The 16,695-nt window shown below is 60.6% G+C and overlaps 8 protein-coding genes across 8 annotated transcripts; 4 read left to right on the top strand and 4 right to left on the bottom strand.

Moving 5' to 3' along the window:
* Positions 1–296: 296 nt before the first annotated feature.
* Positions 297–1,490, top strand: PAN0_001d0438 (60S ribosomal protein L36; the record flags this gene model as incomplete). The annotated part of the gene is made up of 4 exons (XM_014804055.1): positions 297–539; positions 722–827; positions 900–1,019; positions 1,198–1,490. 4 exons carry the CDS (start codon positions 297–299, stop codon positions 1,488–1,490), a joined length of 762 nt encoding a protein of 253 aa, XP_014659541.1.
* A 247-nt stretch (positions 1,491–1,737) lies between these two features.
* On the bottom strand, positions 1,738–2,289 carry PAN0_001c0437 (uncharacterized protein; the record flags this gene model as incomplete). The annotated part of the gene is made up of 2 exons (XM_014804054.1): positions 1,738–2,005; positions 2,189–2,289. The coding sequence occupies 2 exons, from the start codon at positions 2,287–2,289 to the stop codon at positions 1,738–1,740; spliced, it is 369 nt and encodes a 122-aa protein (XP_014659540.1).
* A 27-nt stretch (positions 2,290–2,316) lies between these two features.
* Positions 2,317–6,375, bottom strand: PAN0_001c0436 (uncharacterized protein; the record flags this gene model as incomplete). The annotated part of the gene is made up of 2 exons (XM_014804053.1): positions 2,317–6,303; positions 6,367–6,375. 2 exons carry the CDS (start codon positions 6,373–6,375, stop codon positions 2,317–2,319), a joined length of 3,996 nt encoding a protein of 1,331 aa, XP_014659539.1.
* Positions 6,376–8,003: 1,628 nt separating this feature from the next.
* Positions 8,004–8,949, top strand: PAN0_001d0435 (uncharacterized protein; the record flags this gene model as incomplete). The annotated part of the gene is made up of 2 exons (XM_014804052.1): positions 8,004–8,283; positions 8,345–8,949. The coding sequence occupies 2 exons, from the start codon at positions 8,004–8,006 to the stop codon at positions 8,947–8,949; spliced, it is 885 nt and encodes a 294-aa protein (XP_014659538.1).
* A 182-nt stretch (positions 8,950–9,131) lies between these two features.
* Positions 9,132–10,958, bottom strand: PAN0_001c0434 (glycosyltransferase family 20 protein; the record flags this gene model as incomplete). Its single annotated transcript, XM_014804051.1, has 1 exon — positions 9,132–10,958. The coding sequence occupies one exon, from the start codon at positions 10,956–10,958 to the stop codon at positions 9,132–9,134; it is 1,827 nt and encodes a 608-aa protein (XP_014659537.1).
* A 643-nt stretch (positions 10,959–11,601) lies between these two features.
* Positions 11,602–12,948, bottom strand: PAN0_001c0433 (glycine cleavage system T protein; the record flags this gene model as incomplete). Its single annotated transcript, XM_014804050.1, has 1 exon — positions 11,602–12,948. The coding sequence occupies one exon, from the start codon at positions 12,946–12,948 to the stop codon at positions 11,602–11,604; it is 1,347 nt and encodes a 448-aa protein (XP_014659536.1).
* Positions 12,949–13,685: 737 nt separating this feature from the next.
* On the top strand, positions 13,686–14,660 carry PAN0_001d0432 (uncharacterized protein; the record flags this gene model as incomplete). The annotated part of the gene is made up of 1 exon (XM_014804049.1): positions 13,686–14,660. One exon carries the CDS (start codon positions 13,686–13,688, stop codon positions 14,658–14,660), a length of 975 nt encoding a protein of 324 aa, XP_014659535.1.
* Positions 14,661–15,496: 836 nt separating this feature from the next.
* PAN0_001d0431 (proline iminopeptidase) lies at positions 15,497–16,678 on the top strand (the record flags this gene model as incomplete). The annotated part of the gene is made up of 1 exon (XM_014804048.1): positions 15,497–16,678. One exon carries the CDS (start codon positions 15,497–15,499, stop codon positions 16,676–16,678), a length of 1,182 nt encoding a protein of 393 aa, XP_014659534.1.
* Between the last annotated feature and the right edge of the window lie 17 nt (positions 16,679–16,695).

Below are 16,695 nucleotides of genomic sequence, written 5' to 3'. Positions count from 1 at the left end.
TGCGACTTGCTGTGGCACATTTTCGAAATTCTGGGACGAGGCGAAAATCACGGCAGCACAGCACGATACGATGCAGCAGGGCCAGACAGCGCTGCTGGAAGCTGTGAGCAGCTGGGCAGCTTGGAGGCAGCCCCACGAGCGGCTCAGGACGGCGGTCTTCTTTGGAGGAGGCGGCGACACAGCCAGGCTGCAGCGCCGGCGAGACGGATCAGCGTTGTCGACGCCATCAGTCAAGTGGCACCTGCCTTCTGCCTCCATCCCTCAAGATCATCATCGACCTCTACACATCCGACACAATGGGAAACTCTTCTAACCCCGCTCACAAGGCCGGCGTGGCCCGTTCTGGTTCGTATCCATCGCCTACCGACCCTTGTCGCCGCCAGCATTTCAGTCGCTTCGGAAGAATCTCGCATCAGCATCCGCCAGCAGCAGTCGCAGTCAGCATCTTTAGCCTCATGGGACACGTTCGCCAGCACGTATCCGCCATTGCATCCAGCACGAATCAGCATTGGCCGCCTTCCGACAGCAGCCCCGTTGATGTATAGCAGGAGCAGCAGCGACGCGGGATCATATTTGCACGCACAGGATGGAACAGACTGGCATTACAGCAGGATCATGTCGATACGTAATTAGGACGTCGTCGGAGAAGGACAGGACGTTTTGCAGATGGGGATTCTTGCTTGGGAATGCCACATTGACAGGTGGAACTTGGGCAGTGTAGGCACGCATGCCGCTGGGATCAGGTGCTTTGGATCATCGCTCGACTTCTGCAGGAGCACTGGCAGACTACAGCGATGTGATCAGAAGCGGACATGACCTACCGAACTGTGTGCAGTACATTCGTCAGCCAGTTTCTTTTCGTACATTCGCACGTTCGCGACGTCCTCATTCCGATGCAGCCAGAGCGGTTGATCCGGACACGTTGCCGTTTCGTTCCCATGCCGAAGCTGCCATCATCCACGTCGTCATTCCGACGCTTCAGCTTCACTCGCCCGACCTTGACTCATCGACGACGACCGGTTACAGCACCGGCGCTTTCACCTCATACGGCCCTGCTGCTGCACTTTGACACTCTGCGACTCGCCCTTTTCAACCAGAAGCGACTGAAATGCTGCGCCCTCCGATCTGCATAACCTCGAGCATTGCGCTGACCTCTCGTCTCCCCTTTCGCACTTTCGCTTCATTGCAACTCTTCAGGTCTCGTCTGGGGCATCAACCGCGGTCATCAGACTGAGCGCCGAGTTCTTGCTCCGCGCCCCTCGAACCGCAAGGGCCGCCAGGGCGAGCGCGTCAAGGTGATCCGCTCGGTCGTGCGCGAGGTTGCCGGCTTCGCCCCCTACGAGCGCCGCGCCATGGAGCTCATCCGTAACTCCAAGGACAAGCGTGCACGCAAGTTCATCAAGCGCCGCGTGGGTACGCTGCGCCGTGCCAAGAACAAGATGGAGAGCCTCACCAACGTGATTGCCGAGCAGCGCCGCGCTGGTCACTAAACGTCGCATCCCCGCATCTCGTCCATCCTTGTACCACCATCCATGCACCACCACCATCATCCACCACACACCCAAAAACATACCGAGCATCAATGCGCGTCTTTTCCTTCCATCTGCACGTAGTGGAAGAGGTGCATTGTCTCGCACACTTTCAAAGTCGCTAGCTTAGCGCAAATGCCATCTACATTTCCGGCTCAAGAGAGGCAGTTACTTGCACGCATCGTAGGATTGAAGCTCGACAGGATTGTCAAAGAGGAGCCGAGTTTGATGTGGATCCAATGAGATACGGTGGAGTAGAACGTCGCAGCATGTGGGAGCCCAAGTGGCAGAAGCGGCACTGGTGGCTGTTGGCACCGAGCAGAGATGCGATCGAGACCCTGCTTAGTCGAGTTGGTGCCGACTGTGACGTGGCGAGCATCGGGTTCAAGCCGACGCCCGTGGAATTGTAGGCCAACATGAGGGCCGATGTGTAAGGTCTCCGGCGTGACATCCCGAAGCCTGGCCCCAGATTTCGACTCGGCGCATCTCAGCATATGGCAGAGCAAAGGTCACTTCGAGCACACTTGCACGCAGGGGCCGCTTCTGACGCCGTCGAGCAGCGTCTCATGGCGACACGCACACTTCGTCGTTCTGCCCTTTGCGAGCCCTCCAATCCAGGCTGCTGCTTAGCATTGCTTACATCCACACTGTACACTCACCCCCCTTTTTGATCCTGGACATCTACACGCAGCCTCGCCAAACCATACTCCTGATGTCTTGTATTCCAGAACCCCGCCTGTGCTTGAGGCTCAAGGTACATATAGTCCGTAGAGTGGCGCGTTGTGGATCATTCGTGCGTGCTCTCTCCCGCGCCTGCAGCTGGCGGCTCCTCCGCTGTCGGCTTGGACGCGGGCTCGGGCTCTGCATCCGTCTTCGCCCTCGTGGTGGGACTAGCCGCCACAGGACTGGCAAGGGGCGACGATCTGGACGGCACACTCGCGATGGCGCTCTGACCAATCGCACCCAACCCACGCACACCTCCAAACGCGCCGAACTGCCCCGCTCCCGCACTTGCCGTCGCCGCACTTGCACCGATCGGCGAGCTGGTCGTCGCACCAAGCTCGCTCATCGACATCTTGCTCCTTAGCTGCGGAACCCCCGGCAGTGCGGGCGCGGACCAAATATCCCCCGCCCCACCCGCCGCACTGCCCGACCCCAGCGGCGGCGAAGACGTCAACCACCCCGACGACGGCGCCGTCGAAGCTCCCAGCGCAGACCCCACAGGCAGGCCAGGCGCAGACCACGTATCGCTCGCGCCAAAGATCGACGTCATCCCCGCCGAACTGAACGGCGGCAAGTTCGGATTCCCGCTCGAACCCAGTCCACCCGCCAGTCCAGGTGCAGGTCCAAACCCTTCCAGACTAGGGTCATAATCCAGCGGCCCAAATTTGGCTGCTGCGCCAAAAGGCGCCGATGAAAGCCCGGAGCTCGCCGCTTCATCGCTGCCCGATCCCTGCTGGCTGTGCAGCGCCATACCGCCGAATCGCGGACTGGCTCCTGCAAATGCCGTTCCGGCTGCACCGTCCATCGACTGAGGCAGCAAAGGCGAGTGCCTCGCAAACGGACTCGCCGCGCCCGACGGCGCCATCGCAAACAGATTCGAGCCCATCCCTCCGGACGGCAGCACATTCATATCGGAGCCCGGCGGCAGAGTCAGCCCCGCGCCCGCACCACCACCAGCACTGTTAGCCGCTGCCAGCGCCGATGAGCTCGACTTGCTCGTGAGCGACGACGTCGCCCCGCCAGCTGTAGGTAGGTGTCGTGCGAGCGGGAAGGCGAACCTGGACGAAGACGTCGGCGAGTGCTCGACCGAAGCGACGCCAGCAGTAGGCGACTGCGCCACCGCCGTGTGTGCAGGCAGCGCAGTCGATGCCGCCGTCACGGGCGTCGTCCTAGCACTCGAAGCCGAGGCATTCTTGCTGATCACGGGAGACGCGTGGTTGGATCCAGTCGAGGGCACAAACTCCGGATTGGCCGGGTTGAGAGCCGTGCTGGTGTTCGACGCCGGCAGCTTGGCCTGCGGCGGCTGGTACGGAATCTGCGGCAAGGGAAGGCTCGACCTGCGCCGAGCATCGATGGACGGATCGTACGGATCAAAGCCCAGCGTCGGGTCGTACAGGTCGTCCTGACTCGCCTCGGACGCGCCCGAGGGAAAGTGGCCGGCCTGCTGCTGCGGTTGCCCATAGTACGGCTCGAGCCCGCCATACGGCTGGCCTGCTCCAAAGCCCGTTCCGACCATCGAGGGGTCTTGCATGCCACCAGGACCGTAGCCAGGCCCGGGCGGAAGCATGCCGCCTGCACTGGGACCACCGGCGCCAGCGAACCCGGCGCCGGCCATGGCGTCGAAGCTCTGCGTCTGGTTGGCGTTGTGACCCGGGCCGCGTCGGAAGCCCTTGCCGAAGTTCTGCATGAAGCCGCCGGTGAAGCCAGCGTTGTTGGACTTTGGCGCCGCCCCGAATTGAGCCGCAGGACTGGATGCAGCGCGATTGCCAAAGCTGCCCGCCTTGCCTCCCCTTGCGCCCTGTTTGCCCTTGGCGCCGGGAGCAAAGGCGGCCGTGTGGGAAGGACCGCTCGCATGGCGATGACCGCCGCCACGTGCAGGGAATACGGCGGCGGCTCCACCGCGTCGTGCGCCGCCGGCGTGGCCGGGAGGTCGGTTGAGCGCATCCTTGGCCTGATCCTTGACCTTTTGGATGTCGTTGTGCACCGAGGCGAGCTTGTCGTCGCGGAGCTCATCACGCTCGGTCTCGAGAGATTTGGCGGTGGCTTCGAGCGCCTTGAGCTCCTTTTCGAGCGCCGCCAGGGCCGCCTCGTCCTTATCCCACTCCGCCTGGGCAGCAGCCTCTTCCGCTTCCACTTCGCTGCGCAATTCGTCGACCTGAGTGCCAATGTCCGAATCCTGCTGCTCCCAGTCTGGCTGCTGGGTTTCGGTTTGCTCTGCCTCCTCGTGGATCTCCTTGGTGTGGATGGTGGTCTGCTTGATGAGCTCCTGCAGTGCAAGGACCTTTTGGCGACTACGATGGTCGGTGGCGCTCATGCGGTCCATGCCGCGCTTGACGGCGTCGATCTCGTGACGCAAGCCGGCCTCCTGCTTGGACGACTCCTTGCGGGCTCTCTTCACCTCTGCAATGAGCGACGCCTTGAGCGCCTCGCTGGCTTCGAGTTCTGCTTGGAGCACGGCGAGACGCTGAGGAGGTGGCTCGACGGGGTCGAGCTCGGGCGCGGATAGGGGCACGCGACCGAGGGGCGAGGGCGATGCGGGGCGTACGGCCGAGGTGGCTGCCGAGGTGGCCGACTGGAGTGGTGCCGGGGACGATTCGAGGGAGCGGGACGGGTCCCGATCGGCTCGGGTGCGGAAGGAGGCGCGGAAAGCGTCGTGGGCGCCGTCGAGGCCGGCTTTGACCAAGAATTGAATGTCGTAATCCGACTCTGGCTCGAGGCCAAAGATGACGACGATGGCTTCGTGGGAGCCGCGCTCGCCGAGGAGGACGTGCGACCAGTCTTGGCCGTTGACGGTGACCGAGACGCGGTCCTTGAAGACGCTGGCGATGTGATGGCGTGCGTCGGATGCGCCTTCGTAGCCGGAATCCGAGGCGTCGGATGCGGAGCCTGCTTCGTCATCGACGGCGGTGGCGCCATCGTCCGAGGGCCAGGCATCGTCGTCGTTGGCCGAGTTGTGTGCGGAGTCCGAGGGAGCGGAACTGTTGGAGCTCCTGCGGGGCTGTGCAGGTACGGTGGGAGGGGCGCGAAGACGGATCTTGGTGACCTTGCGATTCAAGCTGCGTGTGGCGACGAGGCCGTCGGTGAGCTTGGAGATGGGGTTGGCGTCGGATGCATGTTGGGCGCCCGGTGCGGATCTAGTCTTGTTGACGGCAGCTGAGGTTGCTGAGGTGGGAGAGGGGGATACTGCGGTTGCTCGCGCGGATGTGCTGTGAGGCGAGGAGCTGCGGACGGCGCTTGTGTGTGGAGTGCGTGATCGGACACGCTTGCGAAGCTGAGAGTTGACGACCTCGAGCGGGATCGCAGAGAGTGGTGGCGGGCGTGTAGACCAGAGGAGCGACACGGATACGGGAGTGAGGTCGAGCAGTTCTATCCGATACGGATGGTGTTGGTTGTTGAGTGGTCTTGGCCGCGCCTTTGGGCTCTGGCGAGCCAGAGGAGACGAGGAGGAGGATGCTGCTGCTGCTGCTGCTGCTTGGGATGCTGATGCTGATGCTGATGCTGATGTGGATGCGGATGTTACGACTGGTGATGATGAAGACGGCGGTGGTAATGATGCTGCTGTTGCGGAGGATGTGGTTGGTGCAGCATCAGAGGCTGGGGGAAGTGCATTGCGGGGTGGAGATCCGTTGCCGGATCGCGCGGCCGCCGAGGGCATGGAGGAGGTGCGATCTGCCGGTGCGTCCCCTCCAAAGTGGCGCGACCGGAAGGAAAGCGGAGTAGCTAAGTGCGAGGTATGTTGGCCAGAGGAAGCCGCTGCGAATGGAGCGAGCGCGAGCAGAAGGCTAGGTGCGGTGATGGGACATGAACGCAGCGTCGAGATATGCGTACGACGGCGGGTGAAGGTGTCTTGTGCCGATAGATCGTGGTTGTAGTAGACGAGCTTGATGGTGAGGCGACGAGGAGGAATGCGAAGGGTCGGTTGGTTGGACCAACTGAGCAGCCTCCGCTTCTTTGGTCGGACAGCCGCCGCCAGCAAAAAGCGGAAGCGGCGGCGGTTCAACTTTTGGGCGCTCTGCCTCTGCTGTTGCTGTTGCTTCCGAAGCGTTTTAGGCTGGCGTGAAACGAGGCGTGGAAATGGAACTGGAACTGGAAATGCCGACTGCTCTCAACGCACCGCTCCCATCGCACGCGGAACGCGGCTACCGTGACAGATGGCTCAGCAGCAGCATGAAAATTCCAGAAAAGAAACACAAATCGACGCGCGACACTTTGGTTAATGTTACTCTCGTCACCGTAACATCTTGGTCCTTTTTTTTCGCAGTCTCTCGTTGCTAGTCATAAATTTTTCTCGAGCCGCAGAAGGTGGAAACTACAAAGCCGAGCCCGACACGGCGCCCAACTTCCTTCCTCTCTTCTTCATCGTTTAACAAAGTATACGGATATCCCCTCATAGAGTCCTGCTCGCCATCGATATCTTCCGACAGGAAGAGAACTGGAGGGAAGCCGGTCGAGCTCTACGCCTGCATCCCAGCCGAAACGCAGGGCGGCGGGCGATGCGCAACGCCGGTAGGACTCTAACAAGGATACTCCCAGACCAACGGTGCATCTTTGGCTGACTTGCCGAGCTTTCCCCAAGTGGGCGGCTCACTTCTTATCCATGGCGATGGCTCAGTCACCTAATGTACCTACATTCTTCCTCTTCTCGTTGCTCGTCTTCCGCGCGTCGCGACGGGTTTAGAAGCTTCACTGCTCCTGCTCGCCGTCGCATCAAGGCAGACAACAGCTTCGATATCCCCCCCCCCCCCATCCTCTTTCCTTCTCGCAATGATACCCTTAATTCGACACTAGTGAATACCAGGCCATGCATTAGACAGCTTGGCCCCGACTATTTTGTGAACGATGAGGAGCAGAGTTGTGGACACCCTGCCCGGGGGGAAAAGGTTTTTTCTCCCCTGTGAACCAAGTCTCGACGTAACATTTTCTAACCCGACCCACACTCCATCTGGACCGAAGAGCGACACTTTCAGCAGCCGCTCTGCTCTATCACAAGGCCTTGGCGCCTTGCGCACACCCTTTTGGCTTCGGCGATGCGTGCGATTGAGCTGCATTCTGGACGGTCAGCCTTGTGACATGACACGACTAGCCGACAAATGGGTGTTTTGGGCAAGGAAAGAGTGCGGATTTTAGAGCGGCTTTTTGACGTCGTCATTCTTTTTTAGTTTAATTTTTTGTTGTGCGGCAGCATGCCGTTCTTGACAGCCGACATTGCATGGCCATCTTGCGCCACATCACTGCACAACGCCACCCCTAGGCCTGAACACAACTCGATCGAATCAAAGTAGCGAAGTGTGATCCCCATTCCATCGACGAGGACACGGAGCAAGGAAGCTCGGTGGGGCGTGGGTGAAGAGGGTTGGCAGTGGCTTCTTTGGTATTGGACCCTGAATCATTGTGATTGTTGCCCCGGGTGAATTTTTGCGCGAAAGAATGCCCGAGCGTTTTTTTAGCAGGCGCAAGGAAAGGTCATGCGGAGGAGGCGTCATGTGGCCGCTTTGGGCCCTCCACCCCCACACTCGCTGCGGCGTGCTCGGACCATGTTTGTCTGTAGGCAGCGTCGTCTGTCATGCAGCCACTCCCCCCGCGCGCGCAGGCTGGGGTGTTTCCCCGACTCCCTTGTGCCTCTCGAAGCGAGCAGTCGGGTGTCGTGTGCACTCGTGTGGGACCGCATGCCCCACATGAGCCTCATATATAAGCCCCACCCGAGCTTGGAAGCCCACGCTTGATCGATGGACCTCTTCGAACGCTGCAACCATGTCCGGACAATTCAGCCAGCATCAGTTGCGCGATGGCGTCGTACTTCCCGCCGTACTCAACAAGGCGCCCGCAGGCACCAAAGCTCATGTGATCTGTCTGGGGTATCTCCAGGCCGATGCGGGATGGTTCAAGCGAGGCGGCAACACGTCTTTAATGAGCAACCCTTCCGGGCCGGAGAAGCCAGAACGCCGCGATCTCATCATGTACTCGGTGCTCATCGAACACCCTACCGAGGGCTTGATCCTGTGGGAAACAGGCTGTGGCAAAGATTATCCCGGTACGTCTTGATCCCTTGTTGCTTGCTTTGGCTGCATTACTGACGCTGTTTGTGAGGTTAGAGGTATGGGGTGCGCCTTTGAACGATATCTTTGCACGATCGCGATACGAGCCCGAGCACGAACTAGAAGCCGCCATTGCAGCCACGGGCAACAACATCAAGGACGTCAAACAAGTCGTCATCGGCCATCTTCATCTCGACCATGCTGGAGGGCTTGAGCACTTCCGCAAGACCGATGTGCCCATCTGGGTGCACGAGCGAGAGTTGAAATCGGCCTTCTTTAGCTGTGCCACCGGCGCAGACCGAGGAGTCTACCTCCCGCACTATCTGTCGTTGGACGAGCTCAACTGGAAGACGTTCGACGACAGGACCATCGACTTTGCCCAGGGCATCGTATTGCACCATCTGCCCGGTCATACCGATGGATTGATCGGCATGCAGATCAACCTCGAAAACGACGGAACGTTCTTGTTCGTCAGCGACCATGCGCACATCATGGACAACTACAAGCCCGGAATCCCTCAGGGTTGGCTGGCAAGAGACCATCCGGCCTGGTTCAACTCTAATCAGAGACTCCAGAGGCTCGAAAAGTCGACGGGTGGTCTGGTGGTGCCTGGACACGATCTCGAGACCGTCACTCCGCTCCTGGGAAGAGTCCTCACCTAGGCCCAGGGTCCCAACAGTCCACGCCTAGCTTCCCGAGAATGTAGGTTCGGAATGCTTATATCTAGCCGCCCCCGACGCTGATTCGCAATGCAAAATGATCGCTCCGAAAGCATGCACACTCGCACATCACGCTGAAACAAGCTCACTACAGGCTGAAAGATTATACAAGGGGAACTCGGATGCTAAGGGCGGGACGAGAGGCTGGAGGTGTTTCCGGGGCTGTCACCTCCCTCATCGACCTTGATCTTCTTGAGGTCATTGACAAAGCTGAGGCCCCACCAGCTAGCGGTGTGTTTCTTGACGTATCTGCTGAGCTTCTCGAAGTTTTCCCTGCGCACGTTGGTGGGCATGGTGAGGGCCTCGTGGATGGCGTCCGACACAGCAAAGGCGTCCCAGGGATTGCAGATGAGCGACCCATTCAGGCTCTGTGCGGCACCTGCGAATTCGGAGAGGATCATGACGCCCGCACGCTCCTGCTGGCATGCAATGTACTCGTACGACACCAGATTCATGCCATCGCGCGTCGAGGTGACCAGACACGCATCGCTGATCGCATACAGCGCACACAGCTCGTCGAAACTCACCGACCGATGCAAAAAGTGGATCGGCATACTCTCCACCGTCCCGAAGCGTCCATTGATACGGCCCACCGCCTCGTTGACCGTAGCACGCAGGTTCTGGTACTCCTCTACGTCCTGTCGCGACGGTACGGCCACTTGGACCAACACCACCTTGCCCACCCATTCCGGATGGTCCTGCAGGAACGTCTCGAGCGCATGCAGCTTCTGCGGCACGCCCTTGATGTAGTCGAGCCGATCGACGCCCACGATGATCTTGACGCCTTCAAAGCGACGCTGCAAGCTGCGGATGCGCTCCTGGACACTCTCGCGCTGCAGACCGTCTTCGAACTGGCTGGGCTCGATGCCGATGGGGTAGGTGCCGACGTGGACGTAACGGCCCTCGAACTCGGCGCCGTTGGGCATGGTGGGCAGGCCGAGGATGCGTGTGCACGACGACAAAAAGTGGCGCGCATAGTCGTACGTGTGGAAGCCGATGAGGTCGCAGTGCAAGATGCCGAGCAGGATCTCGCGACGCACGGGCAGGATGCGGTAGATCTCGGACGAGGGGAAGGGCGTGTGCAGGAAGAAGCCGATCTTGATCGATCCGCGGCCGCTCGACCCGTCGCTCGTGCCAAGTCCACGCCCCGTTGCCGTGGCACTGCGCGTGGCCTGATCGCGGCCGTCGTAGTCCTCGTCGTCGGGCGGCGGCGAGCTCGGCCTGACGCCGCGCAGCGAGCCGTACGTATCGCCGGCGGGAGCGGCTAACATGTCGTCGTCCTGGAGCTGGAGCGTGCCATCGACGCCGTGCCTGACGTGCTCGAGCTCGCGCTGCGATGTCGCGCCCTGCTGCTCGCTGCCCTCGATGAGCGTGCGCAGCATGAGCGGCAGCAGCATCAGATGGTAGTCCTGCACCCACACCATGTCGCCCTGGCGCACGATGCTGCGGATCTTCTCGGCAAAGCGCAGATTGGCCTCGCGATACGCCAGCCAGTTGGTCTCGTCAAAGTTCATCTCGCCCGGATGGTAGTGGAAGAGCGGCCAGAGGATGGAGTTGGAGAAGCCGTTGTAGTGGCGGTCAGCGATCTCGTCCGAGATCCACACGGGCTGGCAGCTGTACTCCTCGCGCAGGCGCTTCTCGATGTACTCCTCGTCCTTGGGCGGCACCGACAGACCGGGCCAGCCGATCCAGGTGAAGTTCATGGTCTTTTTGCAGCCAGACAGCGCCGAGACGAGACCGCCAGAGGAGAGCGAAAAGGTGTAGCCGCCAGGGACGGATGGGTCGACCTTGATGGTGACGGGCAGACGGTTGGAGACGACGATGAGGCTGGCGCCCTCCATGGGTGGGGCGGACTGACACAAGTCCTCGATGTGCTTCTTTTGAGCTGCTGTGACGGGATCGGTGGGAGCGCCGCCCTGCTGCGGCTGCTGCGAAGATGAAGCGGACGCCATGGCGCTTGATGTGTTCGAGCCGGTGAGTTATGTGATGGAAGGTGGAGTTCCAGATCCGCCAAGACGTTCCGTTCAGACGGAGTCGATGCGGTGATACTGATGGTGGCGGCAAAGCTCGATGTCGGCGCTATGCAAGAGCGCGATGAGTGATGTTGTAGAGCTGAGTGTGCGCAAATATGCGCGCGTGACTAATTGCGCAGCCTGTATGTGCAGCTCGGCGCAATCGGATGCTGGTCTTGAAGCGCGCTGTCTAGGGTTGCTCGATAGCAGCGGGATGCGTAGCTAGAAGGAGCGAGGTGGGGGAAGGCGCGATGCTACTCCGATGTCTCTATCAGAGGTCACGGTGGAAGATGGGAGTGAGGCTCGAGATTGCGTAGATTGCGTTTGAGGAGGTTGTCAGTGAATCTTGGCGGGCGATGTGGAGTGGAATCCAAAAAAGGGACGAGGTGCCCGAGCTGAAGCCACGAGAAGTTTCCGTCCCTCAGAAAAGGCTCAGCGTGCACGGGCATCAAAATACTGCAATCCCGCAAAGCTATGCTCAATCAAGCCAATGCGCAGTCTCATGATCGCAAGAATGACCTACAGTATGACATTATGACACCTTATCTTATGTACAACGGAGTGAGCCTGCGAGTGGTCACGATCAACCGCGGAAGAACTTGCTCTCGACAAAGGGCATTTTGGCGATCTCGGCGTCGCGCAGCTTCTTGCGGATCTCGACCTTGAGCTTGGTGCCCTTTTTGTGGTGGCCGTTCTGGACGAGCGCCATGGCGATGTTCTTGCCCAGGGTGGGGCTGGGGATGCCCGAGGTGACGCGGCCAACCACGGCGCCTTCGGGCGAAAAGATCTCGGCGCCCTCGCGAGCAATGCCGCCGTCGACAAAGAGACCCACCCTGCGTCGCGGCGGACCCTCCTTGAGCTCCTTGAGCACACGCTCGGCGCCGAGGAAGTCGCCGTCCGCACGGCGGTCCTTGCCCACACACCATGCCAGCGCCGCCTCGATGGGGCTCACGGTGGTGTCGAGGTCGTGGCCGTAAAGGCACATGCCTGCCTCGAGTCGCAGGCTGTCGCGCGCGGCCAGACCCGCCAGCTGCACCTCGCTGTCCGCCAGCAGCGTCTCGGCCACCTTCTCTGTCGATGCGGGTGGGATGGAGATCTCGAAACCATCCTCGCCCGTGTAGCCCGCGCGGGCCACGTGGCACTCGACGCTCTCACCGCCAATGTTGAGCGGCACAAAGGCGCTCTTGCCAAAGGTGAGCGTGCTGAGATCAAAGCTACCAGCGAGCTTGGACAGCACCTGGACGGCGGTAGGGCCTTGGAGGGCGAGCAGGCCCCAGCGGTCCATGACCTGGTGCTGCACCTCTCCGCCGGTCCATGCGTCGAGCTGCTTCTTGAACCACGCCAGGTCCTCGGTGCGGCAGCCGGCGTTGGTGACCACGTAGAAGCTGTCGTCGGCATGCTTGGTGATGATCAGATCGTCGAGGATGCCACCCTGCTCGGAGAGGAGCACCGAGAGCGTGGAGCTGAACGCCGGCATCGAGGCGATCGAGGCGGGCGTGAGGTGCTGCAGGAACTTGAGCGCGCCAGCCCCCTCAAACTTGTGCTGCACCATGTGGCCGACATCGAAGAGGCCGGCGTGGGTGCGAACGTGGTGATGCGAAGCGACCTGACCCACGTCGCCGTACGTGAGCGGCATGAGGTAGCCACCAAACGGCACCATCTTGCCGCCGTTCTTCACGTGAAAATCGTACAGCCCGGTCTTGGAGAGCGAGTCGGCGCCAGCGCTGGCATCAGCACAACGCACCGAAGTCGAATGCATCTGACGCACAGCGCTGCGGCCAGCCATGGCGACGGCCGGGCGTGCGGCGGTGGATGAAGTGGCGCGCGGCGTCGCATGCTGGACAAGCTGCTGCCATCGCGGAGCGGCCTGACGACGAGCGGCGCTTCTGAGGACTGCCGAGGCAGCGGATACGGGTCGCGATGCCAACATGTCTGCCAATGTGCGGATGGAGAGATGGTGGTGGGAGCGACAAGATAATCTGTCGCATCAAAGCGGCTCGGGCCCCCGACAGCCTCGAGAGCCGGTCAACCATCCTCGCAATCTTCCACTCTTTCGGGCTGTCACAGCTCAGTCCACTGCTTCTTCGGCCTGGCAGTCGCGGAATAAGGCTGCTGCATGCACGCTGCGCCAGCCGTGGAGGCCCGCGTTTCTAGCCGAAAGCCACAGCCGGACAAGACGGATTCACGAAATAAATCAACGGACCGACCTACCTTTAGAGGCAGTTGCAATTACCTTTAGAGGAAGGTGGGTCCGATCCGCTTATCGCGCTCATCCTTCGCCGCCAACGGTCACTTCCATGCGCAAACAATCGCTCCAATGGTGCAGAGACGTCGGCATGAGATAGCTTGCTTCCGAGACCAATCACAGACAGATGTCCCACCGGCCCGAAAGGCGCCCGCATAGGCATGGCGCTATCCAGACAGTTAGTTGAGTGTACGGTCTAACAAGGATCGAATTTCTCGACCCCGAGATCCGAATCGAGAGAGTGCCGTCTCGGCGCCTCAATTTTCTCGATTTTCGATGTGCCGCAGGCGAGTGCGAGAAGAAAAAATTGCGAGGAGGTCCTTGCTAAAGCGCGGCGCAAGACGGGGTTTCGAAGTCTCGCCTTTCCACCACGCCCATCCTCGGCGCCACACCCCTTCCCCCTCACTCCCCCCTCATCCAAGATGCCGCACAAGAGGGCAAAGCACTCGGACCGCGTGGCGAAGCGCTTCGCCGCCGGCCAGGATCTCGCACCGGGCGGCGACGACGGCTTCTTCTCCGACATGCCCAAGGGCGCCATGCGCATCCTCCAAGGCGCCAAGGTCCAAGAAGCCTACCGCGCAAAACTGCAGGCCAAGAAGAAGGCCGAGCAAGATGCAGCCACCAGAGCCAAGACGAAGGCCAAGGTTGCTGCCGACACAAATTCATCCAGCGGAGCCAACGACGACGCCACGGAGCTCACCATTCGACCGGGCGAGAAGCTGCGCGACTTCAACGCGCGCGTCGAGCAAGCCATGGCCTCCGACATCCATGCCTCGTTCCGATCAGCGACGCGTTCCCAGATCAATGCGCGCAAGCGCGAGCGCAGAAAGCTGCGCGCAGCCGGCATCGACCCGGACGCCGATCCGGAAGATGTCGACAAGGAGGAAGCCGCACGCAAGGCCAAGGCCGACAAGGCGGCGGCGCTGCAGGCCAACGAGCCCTCCAAGGCAGACCTCAAGCGCCAACGTCAGACCATCCAGCAGACCGGCGAGATCAAGGACTTTGCCAAAGCATCCCAGGTCAAGAAGATCAACGACGTGGCTCAGGCACCGCCCACGCTCACGCGCGCACCCCGCGGCGAGTCGGTGCAGGCCAAGACGCGCAAGGCACGTCTCATCGCCAAGATCACCGGCAACGACGAGGACGAGGCGGAGGACAAGGTCAAGCAGGCCGAAAAGGCGCGTCAGAAGGGCAGAGTGCCCCAGAAACTCGCCGCCGCCACCGCAGGCGCCAGCGGTACAAAGAGGAAGAACGACGCACACGACGCAACTGGCGAGCCGAGCATGGCAAGGCAACGCGTGCTTGACGAGGAGCGACAGAAGGCCATCAAGGCCTACCGACAGGTCAAGGAGAAGAAGATCCGCGAGTCGGAATCCAAGCGCGCCAAGAAGGCTTGATTCCGCCATCTCGCACTGCGCCCGCCATCGACGTCACCAGCATACCCAGATCCCACCAACCTCGAGATCCACCTTTCGGCTTTACAGTATACCAGCCTCACCCGGCACCCCTGCAGCATCTTGTACAACATTTCGCATTCAGCATCTCTCTGCATACGCAACCCACGCGGGTTGTCCCGGTCCATCTGTGCACGACTTTCGTGGCCCCGTGAGCCCCTCTCCCGCTCCCTCCTCCCTTCTTGCCCTTTTCCTTTTCCTTTCGGCTGCTCTGCAGTCCCCGCTTGAATTCCTTATCCCAAAAGAAGAAGGCCTGGCTTTGTTGCTGGGCGCCGCGTCTTTTGGCATAATAATCGAGCGAAGATCAACCGTCCCCGTTGCTGCGGTTCTCCGCAGTGGCGAGGGGCACCGAAGACTAGATACCTTCGGCACGGAGGCGCTCTTTCGCTATCAGCCGAAGATGGGCTCAAAAGAGTTCCACTCAATGATGGACGATAGATAGTAGTTCGCCCACACCTCTAACCCTCCCCTTTCCAAGTTTGTCTTTTGAGATGGCCCATCGTAGGTTGGGCTTTGTTCGTACGCATGTCGATCTGGCGTACGAACAGAAATTTATCGCAATTTGTGCAATGGAACGATGTAACACCCTCTGAGTTGGCGCTTCGGAATTTAGACCGGCACGGCGGCGCATTGCGAGCATATGCGCGGTCGAGCCAACTTTGTCGACATGGAAGACATCGTTCCGAGCGTTCGGCAGGCAGACGGTCTGCTGAGCAGCCAACTGGGCCGCCGGCCAATCACGCTCGCCCCGACCGCTGCGCTGCTTGCCGTTCACTTCCATGACTCGTCTGCGTGCACTCAACCTTGCACGAGTCTACCATCTATCCACATCGACATCCGCCTTGCTACTTGCATCGAGCCGACCCATCCCACGCGGCCCTTACTCGCCACTCGCTGATCAACATCGTAGCTACAGCAAGAACGCCATGGCCAAGCTGGGACTTCACGCTGCGGACGTGGTGGATTACACCGAAGCGGCCCGTTCGCTGTCGGGCTACAAGACGACGCTGCGTCAGCCGTACCCTACCATCGAGCCGTTCGAGACGGGTCGTCTGGAGGTCGATTCGCGCCACACGATCTACTACGAATGGAGTGGCAACCCGAATGGCTACCCCATCGTAGCACTGCACGGTGGACCTGGTGGAGGCGTGTGGTCGGAGGAGCGACGATGGTTCGATCCTGCGCACTACCGCATCCTGCTCTTTGACCAGCGCGGAGCGGGCAAGTCGACGCCGCACGCTGATCTGGTGGACAATACGACGTGGCATCTTGTGGGCGATATCGAGAAGCTGCGCGAGAAGTTCGGGATTGACAAGTGGCACGTGTTTGGTGGGTCGTGGGGGTCGACTCTGTCGCTTGCGTATGCACAGACGCACCCGGCGCGCGTATCGGCGCTCATCCTGCGCGGCATCTTTACACTGCGTCGATCGGAGCTCGAGTTCTTCTACCAAAACGGAGCCTCTCACATCTTCCCCGAACAGTGGCAGACGTACCGCGATGGAATCCCCGAATCCGAACGCAACGACTTTATCACCGCCTACAACAAGCGTCTCACATCGGACGATGCCGAAGTGCGTCTGGACGCTGCACGTCGTTGGAGCACATGGGAAAATGCTACGTCCAAGTTGTACATTGATGCCAACAACCTCGCCAAGGGTGAGGAGGATGACTGGGCTTTGGCATTTGCGCGTATCGAGAATCACTACTTTATCAACGCCGGGTGGATGCAAGATGGTCAACTCCTCAAAAAGGAGAATATCGACAAGATCCGACACATCCCCGCAACCATTGTGCAGGGCAGATACGATGTCGTCTGCCCCGCTACGACCGCGTGGGATCTGCACACCGTATGGCCCGAAGCAGAGTTCCACATGGTCCCCGACGCTGGTCACTCGGCAAAGGAACCCGGTATCGCCAACCACCTCGTCCAAGCCACCGACAAGTACCGCTCCATCGCCTAGAACCTCCATCACAGATG

The sequence above is a fragment of the Moesziomyces antarcticus genome (genome assembly GCF_000747765.1).
Source record: "Moesziomyces antarcticus DNA, scaffold: scaffold_v10001, strain JCM 10317, whole genome shotgun sequence".
Lineage (NCBI taxonomy): Eukaryota > Fungi > Basidiomycota > Ustilaginomycetes > Ustilaginales > Ustilaginaceae > Moesziomyces > Moesziomyces antarcticus.
The sequence above is the reverse complement of the archived record's forward strand: the minus strand, read 5'-3'. Positions and strand labels throughout refer to the sequence as shown.